The sequence below is a fragment of the Chelmon rostratus genome, chromosome 5 (genome assembly GCF_017976325.1).
Source record: "Chelmon rostratus isolate fCheRos1 chromosome 5, fCheRos1.pri, whole genome shotgun sequence".
In the NCBI taxonomy this organism is placed as follows: domain Eukaryota; kingdom Metazoa; phylum Chordata; class Actinopteri; order Chaetodontiformes; family Chaetodontidae; genus Chelmon; species Chelmon rostratus.
Window position 1 is genome coordinate 24,571,906 of NC_055662.1, and position 20,840 is coordinate 24,592,745.

Here is a 20,840-nt window from a genome sequence, read left to right on the forward strand (position 1 = left end):
TCTGTCAAATGTGGACTCTCTGAACTACAGTACTAAATAAGCAGCAGAATTAAGACATCAGATCAAAAGGAATAAATTATTTCCCTCGTGACTCTGCCTTGTTCTGGATCGAGCATGCAGGGGTCCAATTAACCAAACAAATAATTGAACAGAAATAAATGCAACTCTGAAACATCGAGCACGTCCGCAGAGGCACGAGCCAACGTAATTAGGAAAGAGAATCCAGTGCTCTTTGAACATGGAACTTTTCCACAGAACATATTAATTACACTTGTGTTTATGCATATGTATTTGCTGAGTTGAAGAGTTTCCAGTTACTGAGGCTGACTGGAGCCAGCACATTCCAGTTCAACACAGCATGCTTGGGCTTCTGATGTATGGAGAAACAGTTCACTAATTTGGAACAACACAGTTGTTGAACTTTGAGTATGAATATTATAAAACTTATTGTACTGATTTTTCTTAACTGAAAAACAGTCAGGCTGAACTTACAATATATAAGGCATGGTATTCCTTGATCTTGGTGTGACATGTCAAAGATTATGTACATCATGGCAAGTAAGACAGAAAGGAACAATTCCCCTGAATGAAGAATAAATGTAGTGTGTGTAGGAAGACAAAGAGAGAGATGAATGAGTAATCTGATTCATACAGAAGTTCATATAGATTTCTTACAGCATCCTTCATGTCTCCCTCCTTTGGTGACAGAGTGACAGCTAGTTCCAGGCTGCCCAGGTTATGTTCAGGGTACTGTGGGTCCTTCAGGTCCAGCGTCACATCCAGTGTCCTAGAGGGAGGCACGGTACACCACGTTCACATACAGGTTCATTCAGCAAGTGCTTACTGTATACTGTGAGACTGTATTTCTCAGTCCCAGTTTAAATTTGCTGATGAAACCACAAACTACAAATTCCTGGGAGTGACAATCTCCTCCACCTTGCAATGGGGGGATAACACCAACACTATTCTGAAGAGAGCACACCAGAGGCTTTTCTTTTTAAGACAACTGAAAAAACCTGGCGTAGGAATGTTGTGGTGCAGTTTTATAGGGGAGCAGTGGAAAGCATTCTCACCTACGCAATAACTGTGTGGTTTGGCAACACGTCAGCTGAGGACAGGAGACAGCTGGGTGAAGTGGTGCGTACTGCATCTCAAATTACTGGATGCTGTAGAGCTGGATTACAAAAGAAGGACCTTAAATTTCTAAAAGGACCCTGTCATTGGCCAACAACCTTTTTAATTTCCTTCTCTCTCCCAAAAGGCTAAGAAGCATTAAGACCAGAGCATCCAGGCTCCAGAATAGCACTGCCTGAAGCTGTCTGCCACCGTAACACTTAAAACATAGCATCGCAGGCCACACTGCATGTTAAATAATTTGTGCAATGTGGCAGATGTTTTTAAAGCACCTGAACCATTTTATATTGTGAGCCGTTTGATGTTGATGCTAATTTCTGTACAGGTGCTAGTGCTTTATCTATGCTGTTCCTCTGTGTTGGATTTTGTTTTACCTATTAGTTTTATTCCTTCATGCTTTTCTGATTATTGTATGGGTTGAATATTCCTGTTTTATGCCATTGTTTAATGTATTACGGGCTTTATGAGTGAGAGGTTTTAATCATACATACTCCAATTAATTTTGTTGATATGGAAAGTTTTGAATGTTGAATCATGCATACTGTACATTCATAAGCATACAGATTGCACATATGTGTTTATAAATGAAGGCATGCACTACATACATAACCCATCCACCTTAGCATAGAGTGGATACACATACTCAGTCAGATCAAGTCTGACTCAGTGGATGTGGAGCACTGAAATAAGCCTCACCAGAAGAAGACCACTATATTCTGCTTCCTGCCTCTCTCTCTTCTAGCTGCCATTTTTGCTGTTTTTTTAGTGAGTTACAGTGACAACATGCAGTTAGCCTTGCTAACAATTTTGAATTAGGCCTGTGCATTGCTCCACCCAACTTCCACCTGACTAGAGGGGTAATCAACCAGAGTAACTGGAAACACCTCTGTGGGTGTGCAGGGCCTTTAAAACCTTTTTTTTTGTTTCACCCTCATGCACCACCAACCCCAAAGACACTGATGGCACAAAATATATAGCAGAAATGAAATTTACTGATGATAAAATTCTAAAACTTAAACAGAGGGCCGTATTTCTACTCTACAGACAGTAAATGATGGAGTTTTGGTAACTGATTTCCTCTTCAAATACTTCCCTGTACAATACAAATAAAACACAGCCCTGTTATCCTTCGTGAGTTTGAGGTGAGTTACTAAAGACTGCCACTAGAGGGAGTCCACAGACTATATTTGATCACAATGACCACATCAAAAGCTAGGAAACGTACTGAGAGAGGAGTGGGTGTCAAGAAAACAGGTGTTGCGAGAGAGGACTCCTAACCCTTAATCATAGATGTCTCTTGACACACCAGCATCTCTCAACTTAGCTTATTTCCAGGGCATTGAAGATACCATTACAGCACTTAAATAAAATCAGTGGAGACAGAGTACAGGAAATCGCTGGGTTAATAGGAGGGCAAGAGATTGAGGATGTGTAAGGTTAGTGGAAAGAAGAGAAGGAAGTAATAAAAAAAAAAAAGGTGAAGCCAAAAAACCTCTGATGTTCCAGTGACTCCAGGTGGAGGTATGCTGAGCCCATGAAATCATCCTGAAGTCCAAAGTCATAGTCAAAAACCTACAAAGACACAACATACAGCAACAGTCAACAGAAGCGCCTCAACACCACACTGCAAATGTTATCCGTCCCTCACATTATTTTTACATTGATTTGTCTTTTCTAGCATGAAAAGGAAGTTTACATAGTGAGTTTACATCCTTTGAGTCTTAAAAATCATCTGAAATACAATATACAATATAGCAGAACTTATCTGCTGTACCTTGACATATAGCGGGTCCTTCAGGGTTTCCACCAGCAGGCTTACTCTCTCGTCCCACACTGGATTGAGGTTCTTATGGATGGTCTTACTCCTGAACACCTCCTTCCCTGCAATCTTGAATTTCACATATGGGTCACTGGTCCCTACAGGGAAAGACAACAAACAGAGAGAAGTAAAGCTAAAATATAAGATGATGGTATATGATGCCTATTGAACTATCTGTAAGGAAATGTTTTAAAATAAAAATTTAAGGTCAAATGGTAGTACCTACAATTAGGAGTGTGATTAAAAGGCTACTGATACTCATGTCAAAAACATTCAGATTAACCTTCCCTATTGATAATTGAGTAAAAATATTAAACAGGATTTGAAAAAAACAAACAAAAAAACAACACATGCTATATTTTTGAAGATATTGAATGACTGCATTTCCAAATACACAATGCATGTTTGTACAATTCATGGTTATTTTCCATATCATGCAGTTATCATTTGTTCTCTCTTAAATTATTTTTAAACACAGAGACATAGTTGTATACGCTGCGTTGAAGGCCTAAGGAGAGAAAAAGCATGTCATGTGACTCACTGTTCTACTGTGGGTCATGTGATGACCAGTATTTAATGTTGAAGTTGTGCACTAGGATGTACACGTTCCATTCAGTGCATCTATTTGACCACAAGGTGGTGCCACTATTTTACATTTGTGTACATTCTGTAAAAGTGCCAGATTTTGGTGGGATCAATGAATTCTGTAAAATAAGTCACTCTCTTGTTAATATGTATTAATTAACTTTCATGCTTACAAATATGAAAACCTAAAAAAAAGGTGCACAAACCAATCATGTTTTAGACATACGTAAATGTAAACACATGAATATGTTCTTAGACCAATAATGCACACACATGCAGTACACTCTGTGAGCTACATGAAACATAGACAGGCTAGACTGTCTACAATTTATCATCTCTATGTATACACTATTCCTCATGATGACCAAAAGCAAAAAGGAGGATATATAATTATTAATCTACATGTTAATAGCCTAGTAAATACATATTGATCATCCTGCCCATTCAATTTCTGCTTTATTCTAGCATCCTATTCCCTAAGGTCCATACACTTCAGAATAAAATCAATTCATTTGAAAGGCAAACTGAAACTAATTCATTGTCGCTAAATATAGTAACTATGACATTCAGTCCAGCAGACACAGTTCAGACACACAAGTTTAAATGTTTACTGCATCTTAGTAAAAATGACAAGCAACAACACAGATTTTAGCAGACTGAGAAGTATCCATAATGCAGTACTTGCATTCCGGGCCGTGTTTGCGCAGCAGATTATCAGGTTTAGTTTAGCTTGGCAGTGTGTTCATGTCCAGATTCGATCCAGAAGAGGCCAAAGGAACATGAACAGGACAAGTAACAGGCACTTCACACACATATGTATACTGCATAATTACTGCACACACATATAGTACATATAAACCACACTGGATGGCTTATGGTTATTTTATATGACTACTATGTTTCATCTGTCAGTGTATTGCAGAGAGACCACATTGTTTCAAAAGGGAGGAATAGATATTGTATGTGATATTAGCAGTTGAGACACTTGTAAGCAAGATCTACAGTAATCAGTGATCAGACAGTTGGCCAACTTTTCAGTGCTATAGAATTTGTATTCTACTCTGCATTGTATAAATGTAGCATATAATTCAAAATACTATTAAACCAAGCATATTTATCTGAAAGACAATTTGCTTAGACACACTGAGAGCAAGAAGGGACATAAACACCAAGCTCTACTTGATAAAAACTCAAATCAATAAAATGTTACGTACTGTATATCACATCATTCACAACAAAAGCAAACTGGAGGCAAGTTGTAATTACTGGCTTCAGAGGTGCTACGCTGTTTGCACATTTGCTACATATAGCTGGCTGTTCAACTCCACTACATTTACAGTATGTAAATTACTTTGTTCAACAATGATGCGCTCAGGTTATGACATGACTGCAAATGCAAAACACGCATAAAGTTTCAAAGTTTCTTCCATTTTAAAAACTACAGGTACAACTTCATGCTCCCTCTATACGTCTCCTCTTTGGCACCTCAGAATGCCAGTGCCTTTCATCTCATCCTCCTAACCATCATGCTTCCAGAGTTTATACACCAAACTGTAAGGCTGAAGCAGCAACCTTCAGTGAAATAGTGACCTGGACTGATTTGTTTGTTCAGTGTCGTGTTATTATCCACTGTGACCAACGTGATCACCAAGCAAATCACACGAGAGCGAAGGAAATCCTATTATCAAACAATTTTCACTCTGCATCTGTGGTTTATCTTTTCTGCAAATATTTGTTCAATAAAACAGGAATGTAAACAAACATGTAGAATCTAATATAGAGTACAATATATACCATATGTACACCGCCACGAGGGTGACAACAATGAAACTAGTTGGTAAATTGCTGAGCTCTCTCAGTGCTTTTCCACATCTCAGCAGTTCAAGATGGAGTCACGCTCATTAGCAAGAGAACTAGTCCAAATATCTGGCTTTCACACAATGACTATTGATGCTTATTAGAGACAGTAAAGTGGCAAGACTGACATCTGTTATTTTGTGATTACAAGAGTTTTGAGCAAAGCGATAAGGAGTAAGTAATTATATGGACAATAACATATTATTACACTGGGTATGGTATTCAAATGCACAGTATACTCAATGATTATAATGTCGTTTCAGTCTGACATAAGAGTATTATTAACAACATTAAACACAAAAGCATCATCAAGCATCAAACCTGCTTTGTCTGAACAAAAACTGCCGACATGATTCTCGCTGCCAGCAAGCTTTGATGTGAGAGCAGCAAAATATACACAAATGCCGGCCTGCGGGGAAAACTTCTTCACATTTGAACAACCTCAGACACCCTCATGCACACCAGCAGAGATACTAGAAGCACACTGTCACACACGAACCCTTTTACACCGTGTTGCCTTTGACATATCACTGCAGGGGAGCTGCAGTAAAGAGGGAATGGATGACAATATAAGAAAAAAAAGGAGGAAAATAGAGATAGAGCTAGAAATATCTGGGATGGCATTACTTTGTAGTACAGGCAATAAATATAAAAGACAATGCAGATTTATGTAAATACCAGCATGAAATAAGTAAAATGAAGTCTATTTTCTTGTAAAAGAAGTGAAACACATATCATGAACACGAGGTGATACTTTATGAACTATCTGAAGCATGACAGATGAGAAATAATCCCATATGGAAGCAAAAACTACTAATCTCTCAAACTGCAGCAACTCTCTTTATGTCTTTCCGAGTCCCACCGGTACTACGTTCCCCAGACACACATCACTGGCTCAGAGTCTCTACATCCCATAGTGCCAACTTTATGGTGCCATAAACACACACAGGCTGAAAAGCATGAAATGGGAAAGGCTGGTGTTGTAGGTGGGTGGCGGCTGAATTTGAGTGAGCGTGGGTGCAGCACGGAGGAGTGATCGCAGAGGTACTTTCTTGGAAATCGACCATCATATATGACAGTATTTTTAAAAATATTTTTCACAGTTCAGGAAATTCTGTAAGAAAGTGAATGCATGTACCACATAAGGGCTGGTGGGTAGATCAATAAGCAATAGGTATTATAAAATCAATACGCTTTAGAAGAATTAACAGTGATTGACGACAGAGGCTGTTTGACGGATGGGTGCACCCTGGATGTTTGTTCACCTTGCAGGCAGAAGGCTGTGAAATGAAAGTGCTGGGTAAGGGGAGACCGGGTATAAGGAGTCAATGTGTCACCCACTGATAAACTGGAAAAGGTAAGCAGGTGCTGTAGGCACAGGAGTGCAGCCATGGAGAGCAAAAGTGATTTTTTGTCTTTCTACTGCTGAAGGGCATTACTTGTGTGGCATGATGCCTCAATGTACGAATTAAGGCCTGTTCACAAAAGACAATTTGAAAAGGTCGTAAGTAGATTTTAGAAGATTTCACTTAACATTTGAAAGCAACAATCTGCAGTGCAATATTTGCAATGTTGCAAAAAATGTTTCTGAATACATCTTGCTGGAATTCAAGACTCAGCTTTAAGAGTTTCAAAACATCACATTCAGCAGTTCAGGTCTGCTCAATCAGCTTTGTATGCTGGTTGATTTCTGACAACTTTTTCTGTGAGCTGTGTTCCTGGAAACAACAATCCAGGATTTCCTTGAAATTTTGATATAAAAGACATAGTTAAGTTTCTAATCTTCCTTTCTGGAGTAACCTCCTGGGTGAAATGAGAGATGAGAAACTGCAAAGGGCACAAAGGGATGCTGAGTGGTTCAAAGCAAGGTGTTAATCTATTCATCTTCTGTAATGCTAATAAAACCAACCGCTAAACACTGTAATAATAGCTGGGAGGAGAAATAAATGGGTTTGTGAGAGGACCCAGTGGCACACTCAGCAGGTAAATGTACCTTGGGTGTGTCCCATTGCCAGATCTAAAAGCCCCTGATAGACTTGTTTTTGATAGCTGCTCTCTGTCTTCCTGACAGGCAGTTGAAAACATAATCCACCACACACTTATCTCTGCTGAACACCTAATGGGCAGCGGCCATAAAAGAACTGCTCACTGTCAGTGAGCCAGGCTAGCCTGCCAGACACCTGGGAATGCAACAATACTGAGGTTAAAAGCACAATGTAATCCAAATGTAAACAAAATGGCCCGCTACGCTTTCTATCACCTTTTGAATGGTCTTTTCATACAAGGGTTAACACTAACACAGTATTTCTTAGCATTCCTGCAGGCAAACACTGAGTTAAATTACGAAAAACGCTAATCCTCCAAGTATAACTCAAACTCTTCAATTAGAGTTCAAGCGAATATAGCTCAAATACATATGGTCAAACATTTAAAATCTGATTTCACACACATGCAAATCCAGTCTGGAATGCAAGATTAACAGTTTGGAGGGTAAATCTATGAGTGCAGTACTGTTCTGGCTCTGTTTGATGAGTTTACCCGAAAAGTGGGCTCTTGTGATGCTTTGGCATCAGATGTGATTCCTGCTGTGACCGTGCTTCAGAAACTTTGGGCCAAACAGACAAGAACCAGGACAGCAAGGAACAATGAAGCAGACCTCAGCTGCAGCCGAAAAAACTCAATCTACTGCATTGCAACTGTGCTTGATTTGAGCTAAAGTGTGTGTGTGTGTGTGTGTGTGTGTGTGTGTGTGTGTGTGTGTGTGTGTGTGTGTGTGTGTGTGTGTGCATGCTGACCATGCTAGAACTGCAATGGTATTACTAAGTTCTCATATTCTTACTCTGTATCAGCAAATACCCAAACTGCAGTATATGAACTTGTACTTAGTGCTGGTGCATCCCTCGTTTTTCTCCCCATCTCACCATGCTCATCTCTCTTTCATTTCCCTCCAGCTCTCTGAAGTAAAATTACATCATTAAGCCTCATCACACTAACTTCCAGTTGATTTATGTGCATTTGTAGGTCCTTTGAGAAAGTTATGGCATTGACATATTCTATCCAACAGCCTGCTCACTCTTCAGGAAGCACGATTTGCCTCATCGTGAAATAAAACTATGATTTGCAACATCAACATGGCAAACGTGATGGATGATCTCGTCTCCGGATTATTATGCTGCATCAGCTTGTTGTTTCTGCTGTGCACAGAAAGTGTGAGCAGACCAGAAAACATCAATGTTAATACAGCATTTGCCAAATTAATGAAATTATAGATAATGAATGAAATTATAGATAATGCAGTGTCTCAAACCACTGAAAGTGGGTTGGTTGTAGTATAGTTAATGAATTACTGTAGTATCATAGGATGCTAGGTATGTGGGATGGCTAGTTCTACTTTCACAGCTTTTGTTTCTTTTTATCTGTGAAATATTGTAATGTTATCTAAAGGCCAAACATGATATTTTCAAAAACTTCTGAGCTTTTGCAAAGTAATCTTCTGAAGGTTTTGTAACTGATGCACAGTCAAAACTATTTAGCATTGAGAAGACAGTTCCAACAGTTGAATCTGTGATGTAACAGTCATTAAAGGGGCAGCTGACAATACAAAGGAGTTAATCAAAGTCTAAAGATTTCATTTAAATGCCAGTGCTGCTTTGGGAGTAGGCAACAGCCCAAGGGCATGCACATATACCTCCAAATGCTTCAGACAAAGCCCTGAGCAAAAACTGAGGATTTATTTATTTCACACATACAAGGAAGAAGTCACGAATCGAAGCAACTTTGTGCCAGTGCGGAAATGAGGTATGAGGCATTAATTGCATACAGATACACTCACACACAGAGAAGTGGTCATTCCATTGACAAGAGCACTACAACCTCTCTCACTTTTCATTTTCTCACTTTCTTCCTCACGCACATACATGAGCACATGAGTGCAATGAAACAATGCACTTGGTCAATAGCACTTTTAGTTACTCTCTCTCTCTCTCTCTCTCACACACACACACACACACACACACACACACACACACACACACGCACACGCACACGCACACACGCACACACACGGACAGAGACACACACATTTCATTCTCTCTCTACTAGATAATACAGAGTGAAAAACTAGGCCAAACAACTGTTTAGTTAATTGTTCTGAGAGACAGCAAGGCAATAAAACAGCTAGAGCTCCTGACAGCAATGTCAGCCATGAGGCCTCTAGAATCTAAAAAAGACAAAAAGGAAGACTTGTGTCTGTCTGGGACAGTTGGACAGAGAGTAGACAGTTCTGAGATAGGTTTGCTGGGGAGAAGAGGCTTCAGCTTCAGTTTAAATGGCTTTATATAGCGATAAGGTAATCTTCAAACCTAAAAAAAAAACAAATCAAAAACCAGTCTACACCACTTGACACATCATCAGTCATCATTGGTTAAGGATTTTTATCATGCAAATGAAAGGCAGTTGTTACCTACTGCAGGTTGAAAGACAATGGTGATACAGAGCTGTAATTAGCTGCATATTTCTTAAGTAAAAAAAAAACATCTTTTCTGTCATATGGTTTCACACTGATGTATGGAACAATTAATTACTCTGCTTCCCATTTTCATCATCAATCTTTAGATACTCATTACACATTTATGATCAATAGCTTTCTGTGTCAGCACAGGGCAGACAAACGGTCCTGAATTATTAACTGATAATATATGAGCAGGTAATTACATTTCCACGGAGGACAGTGTGATATCGTGTTCTAAAAATAAGTATCATACTCCATGAGAAAAAAGATTAACTCACTGTTTTGGATATTACAGTGGGTGATTGCAGTAAAGCAAGTCCTAAGCAGTATGCTTGTTCTCACACATGTCTCTAATAAAGTCAAAATAGTCTTTACTAGATAAAGTCAAAATACAAATAAAACATTTTCTTTCTCACAATACACATGAAAAAAGACATAAAAATGTGAAAAACAGGAGGGGCAGCTGGACTCCAACTGAGCATTAGATAAAAACACAAACATGATTGTCTTGTTGGTGAAATATGGAGCTATGATGACATATTATTTGAAGTTATTCATTGCAGATGTCAGGCTTACTGATAACATTTTGAGTATTAAAGTGCAATGAATATGGATGACAAGCCGCCTGCTGATGGCATTACAAAGCCATCAATAATGAATAATGTCAGTATGAAATCTGAGCCGTTTTAAATCACCAACCAACCCAGTTTTCAAATATGCCAAAAATAAATTCACTCCAACAGAGGAATTTAACTGCCACAAAAAATATACAGTATGTGCATACACTGCAGAACATGAATGTAAAGCAATGCAAGACATTATTTATGCATTGGTTAGCGATAATGACATATATTAGAGCAAAAGTCTTTCCCATTAGACCAACAGCACCATGAGTAAGTCACTATTACATCACATACCAAGATCTTTGTCTTTCGCATGCTGGACTACACCAATCTGTCTTCTGTTTGACAGTTATAGTACTGGATATCAATCACATATTGTGGTACTGTTCTGAGCCGCAGTTCATGATGAGCCGTTTGTTTCTGCCTGCAGTTAAATTAGGCCAGTGTCGATTAGTGTCTGTGACTGATCTACTCAAATGTAGTCAAATACAACTTTTCTCTATATATACTGTATATAACAAACAGTTTTTTCAAAGCTGGATGGCTGGTCAAATACCATTTGGACATTAATTTACACTGCACCCACACACTAAAAACATATATTAAATAACAGGGTTTCCTGCAGCATATTATACTGGAGACCAGGTGCCTTTTCTGAAAAAAGAAAAAAACACCCCTGCAAAAATCAAACAAATCATTAAACTTTTATGGAATATATCATTAACCTTCAGAGCAGAGCTTAACACCTCCACACATCAATTTGCTGGGGGAGACCCTGGATAATATTAAACAGCTGATACTCTTAGTACAAAGTATGAACATTCGGGAGCAAAAGAAGTAGTTCCAAATAATAAATCTTTTTCATTGCAGATATTTTAACATGTCAAAGCAGGAAAAGCACAGGTGTGATTACTAACATCAGTACTGATGACTACACTACATTTAAGAAGGGGCTCAAGCTCCAGGGTCCGAAAACAATCTGAATGTTGGATCACTGGAATGGTATGTTCGAAACGGAAATGAAGCAATGCTTTGTTGCTTTTGGTTGCTCCAGTGCTTTCCCTGTAAGGTCAAGTGTACCATGAAATATGTCTATATAATTCTTATAATTCTGTGAATAATAAAAAAAATCCTAATTCTCAGATAGGAGGGGTGTATTAAACCCTTAGCTTTGGATATTATATAGTTCCAGTATCTTTTTGCGAGAAGCTGCTTATGATCCCATTGAGCAAAGCTAGGCTAATCTGACAATTCTCCATAAACCTTTGAACTCTACACTGAGACATAAAAAATATCAAAGAATTTGTCTCATCCTGAGAATGGAAGAAAAAAATAGTCCCTAACTATCACTTAAAAGAAGAAACTGAATTTTACCATCAATAGATATTAAAATGGCACCATATCAACCTTAGTATTAACCTTAAAATCAAGAGGTCATTCTAAACTTTTTCTTCCTCTTGGCACTCACTGCTTCTCTAATAAAGAGTGTAGGAGGACCTATTCAGAGTTGGCCAGCACATTGCCTGTCGAAAAGGCTGTTATTTAGAACCACACCATGGAGGAGGTTCATTGATGCATGTCATGAGAAGTGAGAACCGAACAGAAGAAAAATGTTGTAAAGCTGCCCATAAAACCCTCAGTCATGCTTGAGCTGCAAACCTGGAGCAGCCTAAAGCTCAGATTGTAGGCGCTGTGTGTGGCTGCAAATGTGAGTGTGTATATGTGTGTGAATTCCTGGCCTATGTGTAGTGTCAGGACTGACGGATGGCTGCAGCACTGGGGTTTCCCATTACCCAGAATGCAATCTGCTCAAGAAGATGTGTTTGGCAAGGGTGCAAAGACAAGAAACTCCATCATGGGATGCTGACAGGTGTGTTGTAAGCCTGCCTCATTACAGTTACACACACGCATGTATCTGCCTCTGGCTGCTTTATGCTGAGCTTACTTTCCAGTCCTCCTCTGACATTTACCCAAAATTAATCTTTACTAATGTGCAATATGGTCACGCTACAATTAAAATGCAAAGTGTGAGATACCGTAAGAGTAGTATCTCTCTGAATACAGCTGAGCTGCATGCAGCATGTGGGTGATTATCATGGTATGTAAGAAAGCAATGGAGGGGACTTGAAATACAACACAAGACAACATGCCGAGCACCAAGCTCTGGCTCTCTCACTGTTTTCACATCTTAAGAAACTGTTGTGCAGCAGGAGAGATAATTAGGCTCACTGTGGCCCTGTTACTCTTAGTGGTACTTTGAGAAGTGAGAACTAATCACTATAACCCTCCACACTAATATTAGCCCTTTCAGTGTGCACAGACATTTAGCAGACAGAAACACACACAGCACACATGTACTATATAATGACCACAAAATGTGCCAGCACATGCAAATAAGACCACAACAGCGTCATTACTGAGTCTCAGAGGGATGAAATTTCCGTGGATTCTAGTAGGACTGTATAAGGTCCAGGAATCAGGCTATTGCTGCACATAACACCATTATTGGTTACAGTAGTTTGTAGGTAAATTACATTCAGACTTAATTGTATTACACACAGAATTAATCTGCAGAAACATTTGATGTGGAGCATTTTATGTGGCCAAACATTCCAGGGATGAATGGATGGGTAACATAAAGGTAAAAATGTAGAACAAGAAAAGATGCCAGGAGGAGAGAAAAGAGCCTCCATCATGAAAGGATGAACAAGAAATAACAGGCAGCAGGTAAAAAATGATGAGTCGAAGATTACCCAGAGGAGGGGAGACAGTAAGAAGCTTTTGATAAAGAACTAATGATAAAACACACCCACATGATGCAGTAGATTTGAATTATGTTCTCTGGTGTATACCACCTGTGGATACATGGAAATCATGGTTCAATATTAATAGAAAAATTATCTCAGTCCAATAAATCTAAAAACAAAATGAATGATTGCAACATGGGTTGAAATTCAACAGCATCTCTACGGTAATTTGCTACATTATCACTCCTAATTAATGTAAGAAATCTTTGATCTGTATTGCATCTCGAAAACTAATTAATTAATAGAAAAAAGCAGAGATGTCTTACATTTATAACACAACGGCAGGAAAAGCTATAATTAGGGTCATCTTTCAATAAACAATTATGATTGATAATGGCACAGCAAAAAGTCAGTCTCAGCAAATAAAAATTAGTTGTAGCTCTGTAAAAGGCTAATTTCCATGTTTCTGGTAGCAGCTGCAGGAAGAACCACCTTCTATTGGGAACAATTTTCCAATAGCAAGAATTTAGTATTCAGAATTGAAGTAAAACTTAATGATTCCTTAGATGCAGCACGGTGAAATCTATTACAATTTGCGCCTGGTGCATTAGTATGAATATTCCTCATTACATGAAAACCAAGGAGCAGAGTAGGGAGAAGAAATAGTTCTGGTGATAGACATGCATCAGGAGGTGGATAGATACTGTAGCTATAATGTGGTCATCAGCTACTAGCAGATCTACGTGCTGGGTTGGGCAGAGCCACGTCTGCCAGTGAGCAGATGATGAAACTTGGTTTCAGGTACTGCATGGTGGAAGAGAGGCTGCCGGTCATGTCCTGGACTAGAGATTCACCTTGTTGTACCTCACCCACAGGGAATTAGGGGTAGAGGCAGAGGCAGTGTGTTTTCAACCGAGGTCACCTACAAAGCTGCAGAATGTCCCTTTGGTTGCTCATCATACGTCAGTTAAGACAGCTTTGGGACCCTGGGGACACAACAGGGTCTTGCCCATATAGGATAAGGTGAACTGCAGAGCAAGGTTATTTGACAGGTAGAATTTGCTAGGCTGAAACAAAAATGAGTTACTCAAAGACTGCTGTTGCAGTTACATAAATGGCTATGGCTATCATCATGCAGCTATTGCATCATGTGCTAATCACTGTTTCTTCTTATAAACTGCTTTTCATGTCTCTCTTCCTGTGGTTTAAATTCAGTACAACATCCGAGGCAGGTGTAAATAAAAAGAGCAGGATTAGACAGGAAAGCACAACATAAGTGTAGACATTTCTTCTGTACAAGCTGTACCTTGTTGAAACAACTGTGAAACACATCTATCTACTTCATTCATTCATATCCAGGGCTTATTTTTGTAATCTTGTCATAATAATATTAATCCGTGTTACAGTGCTGGCTGTCTCTCCTGGCGATAAGCAATTTGACTCTGTGCAGGCTGAAGAAAGACTGATGACAATGCCAACAAGTTCCAAATGCCTCCTGTTTGTTTAACACTATACAAGTGAGCAAGTGTGATCTCATTACTCCTATCAGGCAGCTTTGCAATGTCTTCTGAGGATGAGGGTGATCATCCCGCAGCGGCCTGTGCACTGTGATGGCTCAGCTAGAGAACAACCATGCTCTGAGCACCATATGGAGACAAACAGAGAATAAACTGGTTCCTATATGGTCAGTGGCTATTCTGGTTTATACCTATAGATGCATGCACACCCTATACATGTATATTCACACATACTTTGTATGTGTAGAGTAAACAGAAGATAACATGCTCAATTGTTAGCGAGTAAGGGAGAACAAAGAATACACTTCATGTAGAAAGAAGTTAATCTGCAAAGTGTGAGAAATGTGTCACAACTCACCAAAATTCGAACCCAGTAAAAGCTACAGTAGGATGTGATACAGTATAATACTATCACAGGATGGCATAGATATATATTGATACACTGGTCTTCTAGTACGTCATGTCAATGCATGCTCTTTGTTCCTGGCACAAATGAAATGTCCACCCTTTGCCCTAAGCACTGAACCCTCACAGACTTAAACTGACAGCACCCGCACACTCAGCGGAAACACACGAGTGCAAAAGGGTGCAAGAGCGCAAAATGATCTAAGAGGAACACGACTGCTCTGGACAACTAAACTAGTTTTTCTGTGGCCAGTGACGAGAGGCTTATATTTAATTTGTAGTTTAATTGGTTCGAGTGCTTTAAGTTTAAACTCATTTTTAAGCAAAATGTGTAATGATGTTTGATCAAATTGGATTAAATCATATTACAAATATATACAGTGCTTGCAGGTGAGCTATGTACAAACCTGTTTTTGTAAGTGCTTTATGGTTATAGAAGTGATCAAAAAAGGACACAAAAGTCTGAGAGTGGACTGTTTGAAAACAGGTGTCAAATCTGTGAAAACATACTCACAGGGGGTGCATTTGGTTCAACATGAAATGTTGGTTCAACATTTCATGTGCCGTCCCTCAAACCGAGGAGGAAATCCATGAATGGCTATAATGACTTTGTTGTAATTTCCATAACAAAAGGGGCAGTAAAAGCCTCCTTTTCAGCAAGTGTTTAAAATGCCTTGTTCCAGCATGATGTGTATGCCACAATTTAACACAACGTGACATGGAAAAGGTTAGTGCTGTAAGGCCATTATGGAAAGAAACTCAGAACTACAGAACTAACCTGATGTTTAAAATAAAATTTAAGGTATAATATTAAAATAAAATAAGCTTAAAGTTAGTGAATTTTCTGCTTTAGGTGTTCATTTACAATACAGGTAGGTTGCACTCAAAAACAGATTTTTTTTAAACAATTCTAATTAGGAATAGATAAAGAAACATCAGCCCTTTTTAATGATCATAAACAGTGAGAAGCACCTCTCTGGGAAATTAAACAGGCCAAGGAATGGTTGAGAACATTATATTAATTTCCAACGTTTTGTTGCTATCATCAATCCTCCACTGTCTTTTTAACACACATTGCTTCAGTTCACTTTTACATGGGTCCATACTTTAACTCCTAAAAGTGAAGACATCTTTTTGAGCAACACATCCATTAATTGACTGTGAGGGCAGTTCCCTTTCAACTTTAGCTGATCTCTTGCCCCTGTCCTTCACTCAGGCACAAAAAGGTTCCTTTCATGACTTTGAACTTCATCCAAGGGACATAAACAGAAGACAACATGGAACTGGATACCCCTCATCACTGCCACCCCCCCCCCCCCCCCCCTTTTTAGTGCATGGCTAGTCAACCTTGTCTCTGGATGCATACCTCACTCTGATGCATAGATCGCAGCTGTGGTGTCAGATGAAACATCCTAACAAATGTGAATGTTTGCTACCTGTGTGCTTCTGTTAACTTCTTGTTAAGCTCTCGTCAGGTCAAGGCTCCTTTCTTTTACCAGAGCAAAGACCAGGTTGTTATTAATAAGGTTGATTTTTATTACTTTACACAGATAGTCAGACAAATAATTCCAATATTTTCTGGTGAATGTTTCAGTGGTTTAGAAAGCTTCAGGCTACTGAACAATCAATACTTTTGGCATCTTGGTCTGATACCACACTACTTTATGAAATATTGTAATGAAGTGACTGTCATGTCGCTCTGCATGTTGAGGTGTTACTTTAAGCTCTGAAAACCATATTGCATAGATATTTCTGAAAAGATGATGCTTCTAAAACGTTCACAGACAAGACAGGATCACAGTTTAAAATTCAAGATTTACTGAATCAATAGGTACCCACAACTACATTGCTTCTCATGGTAAACCACTATTATTTGAAAACCCAGCTTTTCCCAGTCTGCATACCTGACAAGGTAGCCTAGACTGCTGGGTTGATGGAAAATCCCACCAATCCTACATCTGTCTTCTGAGATTTATCCTTCGTCTGCTGCACTACAGCAGCAACATGTAAATGTCCTGACAGTACTGCACGTCAAGATTTGGCACCAGCTGCTGTATATATAAATATTTAGAAGTTGTCTTCACGCATTTTGTCACAAAACAGCAGAAGTTAGAGCAATGATTGTTAATATTATTGTTGCTCATTTCAAAAATTTAGTCTGCTATATTTTGAAGTTATCTGACTGAGTCTCTATCTCTCCCTCTCTCTATAATGAGCTGTCTTGATGGGCTCAGGACAGGACAGGTGAGCTCTGCACCTCACTGCTCATTACCTGGATGGACAGGTAGTCAGGCAAAATATACGGGAGAGAGCTTATTCGGATCTGTTGTCATGGTGACTGCTACAACCGCTAATGAGACCTTTGCATCCGGCACCATTCAAACCACTGTCTGTGAGAGTTTAGGAGAAAATCCTCTGGCCCAGCTTGTTTTTCTTGGCTGGCCTTTCCACTACGCGAGAAATAAATGCCTGCTTAAACAAAGTATAAGGGCTGTGGACAGACAGCTTCCACAGTGGGCAGAAGGCTCTCTGTCCTGCACTTAAAATCACCATCACTCTGCAGTGGTGGTAGAGTGGTTTAATCCACTGACTCTAAAATCATTAAGTGGCACTCAGCCATATCCAAATCTCTGATTTTGGGCCTTTAAAATGTATTTATTACAAATTACAGAAGCATGTGAGAAAATACAGTAGGCCACATATAATGATAAACAATACTGTATAGTCTTTATGTAACATAAAAGCCTTGATCACACTACAACACTGGGTTGTGACAGGAAAGACTTACTATTTAGTCATATGACACAAAGGACGAGGGGCTCATACTAGTATCAATGTCTTGGCTCCAAATGTGACAATGTTCAAAGCCAAAGTTAAGTTCTTTTCATGCTTAGATGAACAGGAAATGTGCTGTATCATTCTCTGTAATTCCATCTCACTTCACACATGAAAAATTGAGTGAGCCGTGAAGACGAGATGTGTGATTTAATAAAACTCTACATGAGGACAAAGAGAAAGAAAAAAGAGAAATGTGACCAAAAAAAAGAACAGAGGTGAAAAGAGGAAAAAAATAGTGCGAAGAGAAACATTGCATTAATAAAAGGAGGGATATATATTAATGGAGAGAAACGCCTAAAGGTAGCAAAAGAATAGAGGATACAATAACAACGAAGCTTCACACACGATGGTAGCATCCTGGGTGCTACAATGCCTATGCCAGTGACAAAACAATTGAGAAAGGTGGGCAGAGATCAGGATGGGGGGGGGGTATCATTTGGTAGTCTAGAAAAAGGGTAGATAAAGCTGTCTCTCTGAATAAACCTCAATGCTGTTGAAGTAATAGCAAGAATAAATTGTTACCTGTCCTATCACGGATGGCCAGGTTGTTCCCTTTCTTTAGGACGATGTCCAGCTGGTACATGGCTGGACTAGGAGGTCGAGGCGTCGGCTCTGCATTACTGGGCCCCACTATGTTGATGCCCTGTAGAGAAGAAGAAGTCACATAAGTTATGTAGGTATGCCATTTTTTAATTTTTTATGAGGACAAAAAGAGAGAAAAGGACAAGAAAAAAGAAAGTACATGCATGCACCAGAAGAATCCCTGCAGTCAAGAAAACAAATAAGCACAATCTAGACTACTTTAAGGGCTAAGCAGAGTGGAGCCAAGAATGCTTACGTACCATATATGTAATCAGAAAGCACACATGATTCGACTCTGGTTCCAAAATTAGCTGATATTGCAAAATGGTCTTTGAAGACTGACTGCTTGTCATTGGTCAGATCCATCAATATAATATGTGAATAACATGAATAAATCACATCAAGTAGAGCAAAAACGCCTATAAGAACAGACTGAAAGGTAAACGGAGAAATCGCTCATGCTTTGGGAAATTAATATTTGTATATTACATAATACTGTATATGTAGCATGTGTCGTCTGATAAAACATAGCAAGTATGCAACCTCCTTGGGAAGCTTCTGAGTGTCAGGCTCTTGGAAGGGGTCATCTCGGTGGCTTTTCAGGTCACAATGTAGCCCTGAGGTCAGTGCTGTACTCTACTTTGACAGGGAGCCCCCACTGACTCTAATCGTGGTTCCCCTTGGAGGAGGCCCATTAGCAAGTCACATGATGAACACGGCTGTGCTCTGATATTCAACATAGCTCACTTTCGTTCTTCATCTCTTGCTCATCTTATTCTACCGCCCTCATTTCTCTCTCCTCCCCATTAGACAACCCGTGCGTGGGCATGTCATAGCATGTCATGTTTCTTCAGCTATCGTGCTCTGAGATGAGGCTAAGAATAACTATAAAAGAGCAGGGAAATACTTGTGGACCACTGGGAGGCAACAAACAGACCGCCTAGGCTAGCATAAGAACACCTCCCACTAGAGAGGAGCAGAAGAGCAGAGAGATCTGTGAACAGCTAAAAGCTGGTTGCAAATAGAAGAAGAATAGAAAAAGACCCCTATTAACACTGTCATGTCAAATGTACACTCCCTAAGGAGGCTGTCATAACATTTCCTGAAATTGTTAATAACATTGTTTCTCTGCAGAATCATGTCTGACTGCCCTACAACATAAACTGGCACCCTGCCTGTTCATGTGTGATGATGCAAATCAATTTATGTATTACAAACAAAACTTCTACATTGCATGCTAACAGACTATGCAGAGAAAATGCATTCAGCAACCTATTTTTGGAAGTGTCATGATGGTGATGTAGTGGAATAACATGGTGCAGCATTATTAGTCCATTCTTTGGAGACCAGCTCTGCACCAAAGCTACAGGTTAATAACGGCGAATATAATTGCACTGTGGTCCTTGTAGTATCACTGCACTGTGATTCTTGGGCTGCTCTAAAAAATAATAACATAATAATCTATAATGGCTATCATGCTTAACCATCATATTTTTATGCATGAGGAAACTGAGATTGGCAAATATAACAAAGTACTACAAATGAGCTAGCGTTTGTAGCAGAAATGGTAGGGGACATTTGTATTTCTTTTAACATGTTTTATGCAGTGCACTGAACAGAAACGCAAAAAACAATCCAAAAACTAGACTACTCTAATTACCCTTCCACTCTGGCAGCTCACTGACACTTGCTGAAGAGCATTATTACCACTGCCACCACATTAAGAGCAATAATTATTTCATAATTCACATATCTATGATGATGGATATCAAAATGCTCATGTGCAGACGGTAGCATAGACAGCATGAAAATGAAAACCACAGCAGCTGTGTGATACATGTGGTGCTGTGTAACGCTTGGAACTCCCAAATCTCCATGGAAAAGTCAACCCAAAACAATTTCAGCTTCGCAGCACCTGCAGTCAAAAAGGCAAAAAACGGAGGAAAGGGGAATTAGATTTGATCTTTTGGGAAAAAGGAAAAACTGAAATAAATCTAAAAACTAAAATGTAATCTGCTAGGAAACAGGTGCACCAGCTCAGCAAATATCTGGAAAAATCTATAGTGAACATTCAGGAACCGACAGAGAGTTAAAGCTGTGTTTGGATAGGATAAACCTGGGGTCAACGGTACATGTAAGTCACTGTAATTGAATTTTGTGTGTGTGTGTGTGTGTGTGTGTTGGCAGTTGCAGGGGTCTGACCATATAACATTAAGCCCTTCT

General features: G+C 39.3%; 1 protein-coding gene across 1 annotated transcript in view; it reads right to left on the reverse strand.

Moving 5' to 3' along the window:
* The window catches only part of mctp1a (multiple C2 domains, transmembrane 1a), a 130,399-nt gene that overhangs the window by 66,213 nt on the left and 43,346 nt on the right, over nucleotides 1-20,840 (reverse strand). The window contains exons 2-5 of the mRNA XM_041936402.1: nucleotides 18,558-18,678; nucleotides 2,909-3,051; nucleotides 2,627-2,706; nucleotides 676-787 (exon numbers count right to left, since the gene is read on the reverse strand). Coding sequence (XP_041792336.1) covers nucleotides 676-787; nucleotides 2,627-2,706; nucleotides 2,909-3,051; nucleotides 18,558-18,678 — 456 coding nt within the window. The remainder of the gene's footprint in view (nucleotides 1-675; nucleotides 788-2,626; nucleotides 2,707-2,908; nucleotides 3,052-18,557; nucleotides 18,679-20,840) is intronic.